Source organism: Ammospiza caudacuta, chromosome 31, assembly GCF_027887145.1.
Source record: "Ammospiza caudacuta isolate bAmmCau1 chromosome 31, bAmmCau1.pri, whole genome shotgun sequence".
Taxonomy (NCBI): domain Eukaryota; kingdom Metazoa; phylum Chordata; class Aves; order Passeriformes; family Passerellidae; genus Ammospiza; species Ammospiza caudacuta.
In genome coordinates, this window is record NC_080623.1 from 4,191,939 (window position 1) to 4,207,746 (window position 15,808).

Consider the following 15,808-nt stretch of genomic DNA (forward strand, 5'->3'; position numbering starts at 1 on the left):
CGGTAGATACTCAGTGGAGTGCCTCGAATTTATGGCTTAACACACCTCTGTGGACAGGTGACAGCGTGTCCCCTGGTTGTGGTTCCTCATGCATGGTCCCTGGTCATGCCATCATGCAAAAATCTGCAAAAATCTGCAAAAATCGCTTCTAGGCGTTAACGAGCACTTTGATTTTATTTTTGGGGGGGGGATCAGCCCGAGCTGGCTCCAGGCTGAAGGTACCCGACTGCCCCATCTCCCAAACCAAGTAAAGCCCATGGAGAAAGTAGAATGCAAATAATAAATCTCAAATAAACTATGGTAACTCAGTGGGCTTAATGGGTGCTTTGTTTCTTTTTTTCTTTTTTTTGTTCTACTTGTTTTAACTCTTATTTTTTCAATTTTTTTCCTTTTTTTTTTTTGTCTTAATTTTGCTGTTTAACTAAATGCAAATCTAGTTTTGCATGAACAAACCCATGGACATTGTGACTTCTGGGTTTTCTTCTGAGAATAATCAACAAAATGGGAAAATAAAATCCATTTGGGGCTGCTTTGGAAAATACATGAATCCCAGCAGCGGGTTTTGTTGCTCTGAGTGTGTTTGTGTGTGTGTGTGGTTTATTTTGCTTGTTTGTCCTAAGTTGCATTGACTGATGTGGAACATGCAGTATCCACCTGCCCAAACAATAGAAAATCCATTTTTTTTCCTTTTTTTTTTTTTTTTTTGTGTTTAAATGTTTGTTTACAGGGTCCTTTAAACAGGTGGTAGGTCACTGCTTTAGATGCAACGCTGTCACACAGTAAGCAGACTATGTTTGGTATAAGATCTTCAGGTAAGTGTCTCCACAGCTCTTCTGTATTGATATATTTCAGGAAGTTTGTAAACAATCTTTTTTTTGTTGTTGTTGTTGTTGTTTTTTTCACTTGCAAATATTTTAATTCGTACAATTCTACTATTTTTTGTTGTTTTTTTGTTAATTTTTTTTCCCTCTCTCCCTTTGTGTGTGTGTGTGTGTGTGTGTGAATGTGTGTGTGTGTGTCTCAAGACTTGGCCACCCTGCCGTCTTTTTGTCTCTTGGCCTTTTCTCTCCTGCCCTCCTCCGCCCGCTGCTGCTTCTCCTTCTCGGGTTTGGTGACGCTGTCGTAGGAGGGCAGGGACGCCGTGGAGGGGGTGCCCTCCTTTTTCTCCCTGTTGGCTCCCCCGTTCTCCAGTTTGGTGGTGGCAGGCCTGCGGCTGATGAAGCCCCGTCGCGCCAAACGAGCCCTGTACGCCCTCTGGATCACCACGGCCGACACCTCCTCCTGCTTGCGCCGCAGCGTGGTGGTGATGGGCTCATAAGACACTTTGGAAGGGTTGGAAGCCACAAACCTCTCCTCCATCTGCTGTCTCAGGATATCCAGCTCCCCGCTGTCCCCCAGGACACGTTTGGTGAAGGCAAACAGGATGTCCAAACAGTGGATCCTGTCCCCACTTACCATAGGCAGGTCCATGGCGATGAGTTCGATGGTGTTGGGCTTGGGCACGCGCAGCGGATGCTCCAGGGCGTCGGCGAAGTCCGCCAGCTTGCTGTACTCGATGAACTGCGTGGCGTCGGGGTCGAACTTCTCCCAGATCTCGTAGAAGGTCTCGAAGTCGTCCTCGCTGAGCGGGTCCGCGCTCTCCTCCGTCGCCACGCTGAAGTTCTCCAGGATGATGGCGATGTACATGTTGACCACGATCAGGAAGGAGATGATGATGTAGCTGACAAAGAAAAATATCCCCACCGAGGGGTTGCCGCAGTCCCCCTTGAAGCCGCTGCCCGGGTGCTCCTTGTCCAGGTCGCAGTCCGGGGGCCGGTTCAGGATGGGCAGCAGGAGCCCGTCCCAGCCGGCCGACGTGGTGATCTGGAACAAGCAGATCATGCTGTTGCCAAAGGTCTCAAAGTTGAACATGTCGTCGATGCCGGCCTCGTGCTTGACGTAGGCGAAGTTGGACATGCCGAAGATGGAGAAGATGAACATGACCAGGAAGAGCAGGAGGCCGATGTTGAACAAGGCAGGCAGGGACATCATTAAGGCAAAAAGCAGCGTGCGGATCCCCTTGGCTCCCTTGATCAAGCGCAGGATGCGGCCGATGCGAGCCAGGCGGATGACTCGGAACAGAGTGGGTGACACGAAGTACTTCTCAATGATCTCAGCCAGGAACATCCCTAGAGGAGAGAGGCAACACAAGGTGTGACAGGGCAGACGCACAGGCTGCTGCTTCCCCTGGGGCACGTGGAATTCCGTGGGTGAATTTTCAGAGGGTGTTTGGGATGTTCAGGCAGGTAAATCCTCCTGAGGAGCAGGAGAGGGACAGCTCTGATCTCTGCTCCTTGGGAGCACTGAGAGCACACACCTCTGTCAGGGGAGGGATATCAGGAAAAGATTCTTCTCAGGCAGATAAATCCTCCTGAGGAGCAGGAGAGGGACAGCTCTGATCTCTGCTCCTTGGGAGCACTGAGAGCACAGCTGGACCTCTGTCAGGGGAGGGATATCAGGAAAAGATTCTTCTCCCAGAGGGTGCCCAGGCTCCCCAGGGAATGGGCACAGCCATTGTGAGGTTGTGCATATTTTGCAGATTAGATGCTAAAAACCTCAAAACCCGTTGGAGGAAACATGGATTTAACATTCAAACAAACTGCCGACAAGATGGCAAGTCCTGTGCTGTGGCAAGAAGCCCTGCAGGGAAATTTTCAGGGGTTATTAAGCATTAAAAGGTTCTGATGAAGTGAGTGAAACTTCAGTTTTTACAGACAGAGAGAGCAATTGCCAAGTGGTTTACCTCTGGAATACAGAGTGGTTTACAACTGGAATATCAGAACAGAGGGAAGGGGCATCAGTCAGGACTTCATAAATAAATTTCAGGACTTCACAAATAAATTCAGTCAAATTCTGCCATGGCTTCCCAAGGCTCAAAGAGAACCTTGAGGTCCTGGTACCTACATACCCCTTTCAAAGACATGTTCTACCCTAAAAATGCCAAAACAGCCTGGCACTCAAAGACCTCTAAGTGTGGAAGAGGTTTTACAGCAACTTCTGTGAGCCAGAGAGAAGTTTGATAAGAGAATCCATGTTCACCCTTGAAAGAATTTCCTACCAAGGTCGCTGACATAGAAACCAAGAAAGAAAGAAAGATAAATCAGAGAAATTCCAATGAGCACTTTGTTTGTCTCTCGGTACTAATAAGTAAGGTACAAATACATGAATTTTGTAAGAACGTACAAAAAACGTGCATGCTGAAATAAAAACAGGTTTGAAGCCTTCTGAAAATGGAGTACCACGACCTCTGAGTGGTGTCCCACTTACCCACGATGGACAGAATCACAACCACGAAGTCGAAGATGTTCCAGCCGATGGTGAAGTAGTAGTGCCTCAAGGCGAACATCTTGAGCACACACTCACAGGTGAAGAAGATGACAAACACAAAGTTGATCCAGTAAAGGATGTCCTCCATCTGCTTGCTCTGCGTGTCTGTCTCCACCATCATGGTCACCATGTTGAGGCAGATGAGCATCATGATGACGATGTCGAAGGCTTGCTGGGTGACAAAGTCGAACACGGCTCCTTGGATGCGGTTCTGTGGAGCAGGAGAGGCAGGGAACCAAGCTTGAGCAACAACCATGGAAGGGTCGAGTGGTTTGGATTGGAAATGTCCTTCAGATGATCCCATTCCACCCCCTGCCCTGTCCAGCCTGGCTTTGGATACTCCCAGGAGCGCCCACAGCTTCTCTGGGCACCCATGCCAAGGCTTCACCATCCTCACAGGGAGGAATTTCTTCCTAATTTACCATTAATCAACAAATTATTCCACCGTTGGTGGAAAGAGGGACAAGGACGTGATTTTGTCAGTGCTGAACAAAGCTTTCAAGGCAAACCCTGTCCATGAGCCGGTCTGGTGAGGGCAAAGGCAGGAAAATGCCATTATTTATACCCCAACATGCTACTCTATCCCTACTAGCAGCACATCTTGCTCTCTGCTGAGTTTTTGCAGCCAGATCCTTGCACTGATGGGTGCCTGCAGGAGAACCCAGCCCCTCTGGTGTCCTGGCACCACCACAGCCCCAAAAGCAGGATGCTTTATCCATACAGCCCCTAAAGGACTCAACCCAACCCCTTTTTTTGGCTTTCTGAGGGATGCAAAGCCGTTCAGAAACCAGGGAAATGAGCTCAGTTCTCCATCAGCAAAGCCCTCAAGGCTGGGTGATTGCCAAAGGTTCTCCTGTGAGTGCCAGGAGGCTCCTACTCCACACCTAAGGCCTCTCAGCCAGGTGAAATTCTGGAATTTCATTATTCAGGTGATAAACTGATTAACACCAACCCCAGCACAAACATTTTAACCTTTGCAGGTGACACCTGAGTTACAATGACAAAACCAGGGTGATGTGGGTCCAACATGAGTTAAAACTAGGGATGCTTTTGGAGAAAAGGCTTCTTAGAAATCTACTCCACAGTAGGTTTATCCTGAGCTCCCTCCAGTGCACTCACCAGAGGTCGGGGAATGGGTTTTTGAGGCTTCTTTGAGCCCAGTTTTTTCATGGCGTTGTAGTACTTCTTTTGTTCTTCTGTCATGAAAATGTCTTGACCTCCAAAGTAAAGGGGCAAAAGGAGAACTGGTTACAATCAGCTCATGGACCAGAAGAGAAAGGAGTAAAGCCCAGCTCAGGTGAGGCCTGCCTTCAGACAGAAATCACTCACACTAACACCCAGTCTGCACTGATCTTAATTAAAAATGAAATTTTTGATTTCCTCTAAATTGAAATTTATAGGTTTCCATTGCACTGCCTCTCTCCCCTCTGTGGTGAGCAGCTGTGAGGGCATTTCCAGGAGCTGCACCATGCAAATCCATCCCAAATTAGAGCTCCAGCCCCTCAGTTTGGGGTATTTTAAATGGTAGAAACCCAAACTTACAACTTTTTTTTTTCAAGGAAAAGCAGGATATGAGACAGAGGCAAGGAAGACATCTTGCTTCGAGTCTGTATTTTAGTCAAGGCATAAAAAACCCCAAAATGCATGAAAATCTAGGGAAAATGTTAAATCTGGCTGTAGTTTAAACCAAGCATGTTGTGTTCAAGGCACCAAGAGGCCCACAGCTCTAAAAAAAGGAGCTTTGTGCCCCAAAATGACTTTATTTTGCAGAAAAACCCACCAGCCTGAAGAGCCAACAGTCCTGGGACAGGTCTGAGCTGGAAGCAGCAAACACAGATCACTTATCTTTTTCTTTTGTTGATTGAAGTTGTCGATGATGACACCAATGAACAAGTTCAGGGTGAAAAAGGAGCCAAAGATGATGAAGATAACAAAATAAATGTACATGTAAATGTTGTCCTCGTATTTGGGCTGCTCTTCTTGCTGAAGGGGAGATAAGAAAAACAACAAATGACATTTCAAAGACATCATACAAACACAGGCAAAATGAGATTTTTGGTTGTGTTTTCAAACCATCAAAGATCAAAAACCAGTTGGAACAAAAAAAACAACCAGAAGAACTTGCCCTTTTTGGGATTTTCTTCAGCATCTTTTAAGTCATCAAACCCCCAGAGCAAAGCAAACAATCCCAGCATGAAATACTCGCTCCAAACACAATTCTACAACTTTTACTCTCGATTTTAGCAAAGCATAAAAGCAGATAGAAATAAGGGGAGTTTTGCCAGGTTACCTTTCTGGAATCTACAGCTGCATACATGATGTCCATCCAGCCCTTGAATGTAGCCTGGCAGAGAAAACACAGAGACAGAATTCACCCAAAATACAAGAATTGTGCCAGCTCTGTCAGGGACTCCCTGGCACTCTTGATGGCCCTGTATAATGAACTTTAATACTATTTCAACATCTCTCTTTTCATTTAACCTAAATTACAGAAATCAAGCTCAAGGAGTTGAACCTCATGAGGTTCAAGCAGGCTGAGGGTGAGTGGGGAACTTGGAGGCTCTTATTGAGACCCATAAATTAGGAAAGAGAAGAAATATAAAATGGCAAATTCATTCCCGCCCCAACCCCGGTGGATGCTGGATTTCAGAGAGAGGGAAGGATATAAAACACACCAGGAGCATTTTGTATTTCCAGCCCCTCAGTTTGGGGTATTTTAGTGGGGGGCACAGCTCCAACCCCTTAGTTCAGGGTATTTTAGAGCTCCAGCCCCTCAGTTTGGGGTGGTTTAGAGGGGATGCAGGTCCAGTCCCTCACTTTGGGGTATTTAGAGCTCCAGCCTCCTCAATTTGGGGTATTTTTGAACTCCAGCTCCTCAGTTTGGGGTATTTTAAAGGGACAACGGTAGAAACCCAAACTTACAACTTGCAGCAGAGCCAGGTATCCTGCCCCAACGTTGTCAAAGTTAATTTTCACGTTCTTCCATCGGATCTCCGTGGAGTTGGGTGGCATCAGAGCCTCGCAGTCTGTCTTGTTGTTAACAACATCTATCTCAAAGCGATGCTCAGCTGTTTCATTAAAGCAGTAATGATATTTCCCGGCAAACAGGTTAACCCCCATAATGCTGAAAATCAGCCAGAAGATAAGGCAGACCAACAAGACATTCATAATGGAAGGGATAGCGCCAACCAAGGCATTGACAACCACCTGTGTTGGAAGGGGTGGGAAAAAGTTTCAGTATAAAACACGAGGCAGGAGACAGCAAGCAAAAGTACAGCTGTTTTTGGGGGGGAATGGGGGAGGCCACTGACATGTTGGGGGGGTTGATCCATGCAGAAATTGGCAGTGAATTTGTGGCAAGCTTCAAATTCTGCTTCAGAGGCAAGCAGGGAAGCTGTGTTTTCAAAGTACGTGTTTGTATTATGATTATTATAATAATATTATATTATATTTTGTATATAGCATATAGTATATTGTATAGTATGTATTATATATTGTATATAGTATATTATATATTGTATATTGCACAGTATATATTTAATATAGCATATTATATATTGGATATTGCATAGTATATATTTTATATTGTATACAGTATATGATATATTGTCTATTGCATATTATATATTGTATATAGTATATTATATATTGTATATTGCATAGTATACATTTTATATAGTATATCATATATTGCATATTTAGTATATATTTTATATTGTATATAGTATATTATATATTGTCTATTATATATTGTCTATTGTATATTGCACATTGTATATTATATTATATTATATCATATCATATCATATACAAATTATATAATACATATATATTCCAAAATAATTTCTCTTTTCAAAGCCACATTGTTGGATTTATGGAGTCTGGACTCTTTGTTCTTTAAGAAACCAATTATTTCCTGTCATTTTAATTGCCCAAAGGCAGAGGGGGGGCTCAGACTCCCATAACAAACAGGCTCCTGATGGAATTTTCTCAGAGCCAAGTGTGAGGACACTTGAGCTCCCGGATTCCGGATTTTCCCAGCCAGCAGCCCCTCCAGGCATTCCCCACGCTCAAACAAGGCTGTTTTCACTCAGGGCCTGGTCCTGCTCCCTGTGTGGGGCCAGGACCAAGCCCAGCATCACTGTGGTCACACTGAAGCACGGACCAACACCGAGATCATCCTGTGGACTCAGCAAGGCCAGTCGTGTAGTCCCAGGCAGAGAGCTGAGCATGCAGCCTGGCAGGCTCACCAGCACACAAAAGCCACGTTCCCTCCTCCAAATGCTCAGCAATGAGGATGGGGTTTTGTCAGAGCTCATCTCTTCCTAATTTTAGCCCTCCACGGTTTGGGAGCGCCGCGTCCTCCCTGAGCATCCCTGGCCAACACGCGGCCAAATGTAAGCTTTTAATAGAGGCAGGTCAGCAGGATATTAAATCTTTTATTATGATCTCCTAATTTGGATTCCTTTAATAGATGAACAGCAGCTGAACTATCTTGCCTCAGTTTTGAAAGGCAACTCAACCACACACGGGTACTTGGGAGGCCCCAAGGGTGGGACGTTGGCCACAGCTCGTCCTGGTCCTTTGCTGGAAGTCACAACCACCACCCGTGGCCACCACAGCAGCTCATGGCCAGCTTGGACTGGGACTGGAGGTCTGGGCTGCTGGGAGGTGTCCAGAGGGTGGGACTGGATGGGTTTTAAGGTCCTTCCCTACCCAAACCAGTCTGAAATAGAAAAATGGAGAAAAATTGAAGACCGCAGTGGTCCAGATGGTGAATCCTCCGTTCCAGCTGGTAAATGATGTCAGGAGTTCATCCCTACCCCCAGGAAGGCACAGGTGAGAGCCCCAAAAGGCTGCAGGTGATGCCTTTGCTCTCACTCTCCTTCATCCCAACAGGATGCTCAGCTGCTGGACCAGCAGCACTTTTTGGGTCACATCCTCCTACGAATACATTGATTTATTCCAGCTACCACATGAAGCAAGAAAAGGGTAATTTCCTCCTGAAATATGGTCATTTATGGTTCATTAAATCTACAGAGCTTTCCAGAAGGAGGGAAAGGAGGAACATGGCTTTTGTGTGCAGACTGACAAGAACACATGCATGTCTCACAGCATCACTACCAAACTCCCTGACCGAGCTCAGAGCAGAGCAAGCTCCTGGAAATGCAGATTGCTATGGAGGAGAGAAAAGCAAAGAACTACAGTTCCAGTCTCCTTTGCAAAGGCATCTCAGATCTCTCAAATTGGTCTGGTTGGATGGGGCACTGACACTTGTCTCCAAAATAAAGATAATTGGGTCTAGGGAGCTGACAGGGCTGCAGTCACAACTATCCATTTTCCTGCGGTGAAAATCCCCCACTTGAAGCACGAGAATTTCCTGATTGTACATCAGAAATCTTCTCCCCAGCATGGCTTAAAACCAGCTTTAGTTTCTCCAGGTTTAGTGCTAGGCCTGTTCTTTGTGATCAAACTTCTGGGTCAGACCCAAACCCAGCCCAGCAAAAGCTCCACCTTTGTGTGAATGGAAATTTTTCTTCCTTTGTGCCTCTGCTGTGGATTCAAATCTAGAATTAAATTCATGACACAAAGAAATAACAGCAGGAGAAGGTCCTAGAGAGGAAACACCTCCCTTGGATTTGGAGCTCAGGTATTTCTGTTACTTCCCAGGGAGTTTGAGGAGCCTCCTCAGCTCTCTGCTCCTCTTGGGCTGGATTTTGGGCTCAGTTATGCTCCAAAGATCAGCAGGATCCAGGTGGAATTGCTCCACTCAGACCCTGAAGTAAAACTGTGACTGCTCTTCCCTTCCCTCATTATTTAAAATATGTGATTTTCTCTCTGGTTATGATCTAATTGGGATTTAGCACAAACCCCCACATTCTTGTTCTAAGAGCACCTGGGAAATCCATTGATAAGAAATTTCAGTTTTTTACTACTTTTTTAATGTTCTTAGGAGACTCTTTCCATCCCAAATGGGGAAAAAAAGCACCAAAATGTCAGAATATTAGTGGCAAAGCAGTGAGACACTGCAATAATTGAAACACCCAAGGGAGTGGTGCCAATTCCAGCTTGTTTAAGTTCAATGCTTTGCTTGTGCTTTGTTCTGGTTCCACAGTGACAGGACAGGGACCAAAAAAGCATGGAAAAAAGGAAAGGGACAGAAAGGAAAAGCTTCACTACCAGACAAGGCTGCCAGTCACCACCAGACTGGACTGAGAACAACAAGGTGCAACAAGAGGAATGAAACCAAAAAGTTTTCAAAGAGCTGAGCTCCCCCCAGTCCCTTCCTGCAGCGAGCCACGAGAGGCAGCAGCCTTTTCCCCCTGGTTGCTTTTTTAAAAACCCCCTCTGAGACAGAATCTTTCAGTCCAATTCCACCAACAGCCAACAACCTGCAGACCCTGAGGTGGTTCCAATTCTGCTTCTTTGCACCTGGTGATTCTCCCTAGGTCAAAAAAAAAAGTTACAGCTGAGAAGCCCCTCGGATGCTCGAGGTCAAAGCCAGGCCAAATGAGAACAGCCAAGTGTCAACATCGGCTACAAATGGGTGGTTTGGGCCAGTAATTAATGTAATGAGGCAGCTGATGCATCTCCCTTTGTTAGAGGGGAGGGTGCAGCGGTGGGCAGGGTGAGGGTTACATCCACGTAGAGGTGATCAAGTCAGCAGCTGCATCATGATTCTGTTTGGAATTCTCTTTCCACCAGTTTTGATCAGTCCTAGCATGCTTTTAAAAAATAAAATGCTCCACGGGCATGCAGAAGGATCAGCTGCTAATGGCATCTTACCCTCATCCCCTCAAATCGGGACAACGCTCTTAAAGGCCTCAAGGCTCTTAGTGTCCTAAGGGATTTTATGGCACCTAGTTCCGAGTAGCCCAGGGCATTAGCTATAAGGCTGACTAAAGAGACCTACACAGAAAATAGAAAAAAAATAGAAAAAAGAAACCAGAGAAAAAAAAAATAGGAAAAAAAAAAAAAAAAAAAAAAAAGAGAAAGAAAGAAAACGAAACAACAACAACAAAGAAAAAAACAACATGAAAAAAAGAAATAAAAAAAAAAAAAAAAGAAAAAAAGAAAAAAAAAAAGGTTCCAGACTGTTAGATTGGATCCCCTAGCCCTGATTGCCCAGCCCAGGAGCCACCTGGGCCGCCCCAAATACCGAAGCCATGACACCAGCTGCCTACTTCACTTGACTGAACCGACCTGGAAGGAAATAATGCAGTTGAGAAAAGACCAAGAGGGGAGAGATCAGTGAGAAAGAGAGAGAGAGAGAGGCAGAGACACACACGGAGAGGGGCTGTTGGAAGGAAGAGCCCGAACGATGACAAAAACCTTACCCTCGCCCTTTACCGGCTGCACGGATCCCGGCGGCGCCCATGAAATTTAAGCCAGACAAATGTTAAAGGTACCTGTGAGAAAGAATACAGATAAATACACACACTGCACACCTGGGCCGAGCTCCGCACAGCCACCGCCGCGCTCGGGGAACGCCGAGCTCAGCCAGCTCCTCCTGCCTGCCAGAGGTCAACCAAAATGGGCTCACACAGCCTGAAAACACTCAATGAATCGTTTACATTTTCTTTTCATTAACTGAAATCTTAAATTTTAACAAATTTCAACCAAATCGGGTTAAGATATTCTGAAAATATTCAATGAATCGTTTACATTTTCTTTTCATTAATTGAAATTTTAAATCAGCTCCTCCTGCCTGCCAGAGGTCAACCAAAATGGGCTCACACAGCCTGAAAACACTCAATGAATCATTTACATTTTCTTTTCATTAACTGAAATCTTAAATTTTAACAAATTTCAACCAAATTGGTGTAAGATATTCTGAAAATATTGCATGAATCATTTACATTTTCTTTTCATTAATTGAAATTTTAAATCAGCTCCTCCTGCCTGCCAGCTCCTCCTGCCTGCCAGAGGTCAACCAAACCGGGCTCACACAGTCTGAAAACACTCAATGAATCATTTACATTTTCTTTTCATTAACTGAAATTTTATATTTTAACAAATTTCAACCAAATCGGGTTAAGATATTCTGACAATATTCAATGAATCATTTACATTTTCTTTTCATTAACTGAAATTTTATATTTTAACAAATTTCAACCAAATCGGGTTATGATATTCTGACAATATTCAATGAATCATTTACATTTTCTTTTCATTAACTGAAATCTTAAATTTTAACAAATTTCAACCAAATTGGTGTAAGATATTCTGAAAATATTGCATGAATCATTTACATTTTCTTTTCATTAACTGAAATTTTAAAACATAGTAATTTTCCAACCAAATTGGTGTAAGATATTCTGAAAATATTGCATGAATCATTTACATTTCCTTTTCATTAACTGAAATTTTATATTTTAACAAATTTCAACCAAATTGGTGTAAGATAGTCTGAAAATACACAATGAATCGTTTAAATTTTCTTTTCATTAATTGAAATTTTAAATTTTAACAAATTTCAACCAAATTGGGTTAAGATAGTCTGAAAATATTCAATGAATAATTTTAAATTTTTTTCATTAACTGAAATTTTATATTTTAACAAATTTCAACCAAACTGGATTAAGATATTCTGAAAATATTCAATGAATAATTTTAATTTTTTTTCATTAACTGAAATTTTAAATTTTAACAAATTTCAACCAAATTGGTGTAAGACATTCTGAAAATATTGCATGAATCATTTACATTTTCTTTTCATTAATTGAAATTTTAAATCAGCTCCTCCTGCCTCGCCAGCCCAGCCTGGGGCAGTGCTCAACCACACTGGGTTAAGATAGTCTGAAAATATTACATGAATCATTTAAATTTTCTTTTCATTAATTGAAATTTTAAATTTTAGTAATTTTCAACCAAATCAGGTTAAGATAGTCTGAAAATATTGCATGAATAATTTTAATTTTTTTTCATTAATTGAAATCTTAAATTTTAATATTTTTCAATCAAACTGGTTTAAGATATTCTGAAAATATTGCATGAATCATTTAAATTTTTCTTTCATTAACTGAAATTTTAAATTTTAATAAATTTCAACCAAATTGATTTAAAATAAATAATAATTTTAAACCAAATTGGTTTGAAATACGTGATTTTCTCTCTGGTTATGAGCTAATTGGGATTTAACACAAAACTCCACATTCTTGTTCTAAGAGCACCTGGGAAATCCATTGATACAAAATACCTTTTATTTCAGTTTTTTACTACTTTTTCATGTTCTTAGGAGACTCTTTCCATCCCAAATGGGGGGGAAAAAGCACCAAAATATCAGAATATTAGTGGCAAAGCAGTGAGACACTGCAATAATTGAAACACCCAAGGGAGTGGTGCCAATTCCAGCTGGTTAAGTTCAATGCTTTCCTTGGGCTTTTTAAACCAAATTGGTTTAAAACCAAATAATTTCCAGGAAATTTGGTGTTAAACCAATTTTGGGCTGCTGATGAGGGGAAGGTTATCACTACCAGAGTAGGGAAAATTCCTTAAATGCCTCCCATGCAAAACCAGGGTGTTGGCACAGAGCAGCTCTGTTTTCTGCCTGCTCTGACAGTGATCCTGCCCTAGAGCTGCTCCAATTCCTGTGCTCAATTTCAGCATTTCTGATCCCTTTTCCAAGGCTTTTCCAACCGGCCCAGTACATCCCAGTATATCCCAGTACACCCCAGGGCTTCACTGCGCGTTCCTGCGGCTGCTGAGACCGGGATTGAGGGAAAAACCAGGAAAAAATCAGGAAAAACAGGGATGGGATGGAGGAAAATGGGATAAAACAGGATTGGGATGTAAGGAAATGGTCACCATGCCTGGGGATTGCCAGGAATTTTCCCAAGGTTTTTTCCACATCCCAAAACCAACATCTCAAATGTTTTCCCAAATTTTTCCCAACCCCATCTCCAGAATCCTCCGTTTTCCTCCAATCCAGGTGTTTTCTCCCCTTTTCCCCATCTCAATCCTGTTTTTCTCCCATTTTTCCCAATCCCAGATCCCCTTCCTCGCATTTTCCCTCATCCCAATCCCGTTTTATCCCATCTCCCCCCATCCCATCCCAAATTTTCCCTGTTTTTCTCCCAAATCCCAACCTCAGCAGCCACAGGAATGTGAAGGACTGGGATGTACTGGGTTGTACTGGGCAACCTGTTGAACAAACTGGAGTCAGATTTAGGCTCTAAATCTGAATTTTCAGAGATCCTTAAACCCACCAAGTCCAGACACAACTTGGCCATGTGTAAACAGTTACAGACACAGCAGCTGCCACTATTCCCATTTTTCTCTATCATTTTTCCCATTTTTTGCTACCATTTTCCCTATTTTTTCTACCATTTTTCCCATTTTTCTCTACCATTTTTTCCCTTTTTTTCACTACCATTTTCCCATTTTTCTCTACCATTTTTCCCATTTTTCTCTACCACCACACTTCAGACAGATAAGAAAGAGACATGAACCCTTTTTAAGGAAAAAAAAATAAAAAAAGACATCCATGTACAGCAACAAAGAAAAGAACACAGGAGCTCCTCCTGGACCAGGTGGGGCTTCAGGTGAATTCTCAGAATAGGACACTTCCTATGTATCATTCTTTTTATAAAAGAGATATCAGAATAATAATTAGAATTAATAGAATTAATTAGAAGGATGATTCTTATTCCACACTTATTTCTGGGAAATACCAAATCTGAATTTTTAATGCATTAATGTGTGGGAAAATTGAGATTTTATCTTTTTTGGGCACGTGGCTGATGTGCTTTTCCCATCTTCATATGGGAAATGCCCTGTCCACAGCAGGGCACTTGGAATGAGATGATTTTAAGGTTCCTTCCAACTCAAATAATTTCAGAATTCTGTGGTATCTTCCCCAAAAATAAGTGGCCACAATACATTGGGTTTTCCATCCTATTTTTAAATTTTACTACTTTGAACCATGGCAGGGGTGTCCCAAAGGTTCCAACAAAGCTTTTGTGAGGCAAAATCAGCTCAGCCAAGGCCAGGGCAATGCTGGTATGTTAAAATCTTAAATATAAATATAATCAAATATAAAAATTCAATGGTTTTGGAGATGTGGCGTGTTTAAATAACACAGTAAATAAATGTAACACTGGAAGTGTCCCATCCCTGGAAGTGTCCGAGGTTGGGCAGGAACAGCCTGGGATGGTTAAAGGTGTCCCTGCCCTGGATGAGTTTAAGGTCCCTTCCAGCCCAAACCATTCCATGAACAAAAAATTCTCATTTTTAGAGCGTTTCCCCCTCAGGATAACACCTTACTCCCAAGCAGGACTCTAAGACCATGCCAGAAAAAGGCAGTTTGAGCTTTTAATAAACAATCTTTGAGGATTATTCCCTGAGGACATTCCAAGAGAAGACACAGCAGGCACCGAGGTCGCACAAAGGGAATCCCAGATTGACTGAAAAGCAGAATCCTTCATTATCACCCAGTAAAAGTCTTCACAAACACACCCAGGAAGCTTTGGGCATGAGGTAGGAGGGGAATTGGACAATGCTATAGCAACCTGCAAAATAACATCCAAGAGTGTCGTTAGGATGCAAAGGATCATTCCCTGCTGCCCTGGCTCGCTCCAGCCCCGTCCACGACGCGCCACAAAATTTGGGTTCAAAAAATGGGATTCAACAGGTACAGGACACAAAGCATTGCTGAGGTTTTGGTGGGGGGTATTTTGGCACCTCAAAGTCACATTTCAGGGTTTTTTAATTTTATTTTTTTTTTTCAACTGGGAAAATTCTGTCCGTGACATCAAGGAGAGACAAGAATTCTAAAATTCCTAAAGCCCTGGGAATTGCAAACCCTTCTGCACTTGTTCCCTCACTGTTCCCTCCCTGATCTTTACTCCACTCCCAGATGCATGGGAAGGAAATTAAACTTGTACCACACCTGCCCATTAAACTGGAATTCAACTGGAATTAAACTGGAATTAAATTGGAATGAAACTGGAATAAAACTGGAATTAAACTGGAATTAAACTCTTTATCTTCAGGCAGCAAGAGAGATCCAGCAAATAAGTTAATTTATTAATGTCTTTCAAAATTTAAATTTATTTATTTATTTTAAATTTCTTTTCTCAGAAAATAAACCTTATAACGTGCAGGTTGTGTCCGAGGAAAGGTGTTGAGGGGATCAGAGAGGATCTTCTAGAAAAAATTAAAATTTCAAATTTCAATTTTCCTACAGGAAACAGAGTTTGAGTCACTTCTGCCCCTGAATTCCAAGCATAGTTCCTTCCACCTACTCAGGAATATTTCCAGAGTGATAATGGTGCTGAACAGCAACTGAATCATACCCAGAGTGTTCCAAAGGAGAAGCTTGGAAAAACTGGGAATTCTTTTTTAACACACTTGCTCTTGGGGCAGCCACCAGAGCCACTGAATCCCAGATGGATGTGATGAAACATTTTTAAGAGAATCCAAGCACTTGGGATTCTAAATT

General features: G+C 42.7%; 1 protein-coding gene across 2 annotated transcripts in view; it reads right to left on the bottom strand.

The window, feature by feature from the left end:
* Positions 1–356: 356 nt before the first annotated feature.
* Positions 357–15,808, bottom strand: part of SCN8A (sodium voltage-gated channel alpha subunit 8) — a 55,812-nt gene continuing 40,360 nt past the window's right edge. For both annotated transcript variants that reach the window (XM_058822222.1, XM_058822223.1), the window contains exons 21-27: positions 10,153–10,275; positions 6,289–6,573; positions 5,657–5,710; positions 5,212–5,349; positions 4,486–4,590; positions 3,307–3,577; positions 357–2,168 (exon numbers count right to left, since the gene is read on the bottom strand). In XM_058822222.1, the coding sequence (XP_058678205.1) occupies positions 1,021–2,168; positions 3,307–3,577; positions 4,486–4,590; positions 5,212–5,349; positions 5,657–5,710; positions 6,289–6,573; positions 10,153–10,275 (2,124 nt within the window). In that variant the 3' untranslated portion in view covers positions 357–1,020. The remainder of the gene's footprint in view (positions 2,169–3,306; positions 3,578–4,485; positions 4,591–5,211; positions 5,350–5,656; positions 5,711–6,288; positions 6,574–10,152; positions 10,276–15,808) is intronic.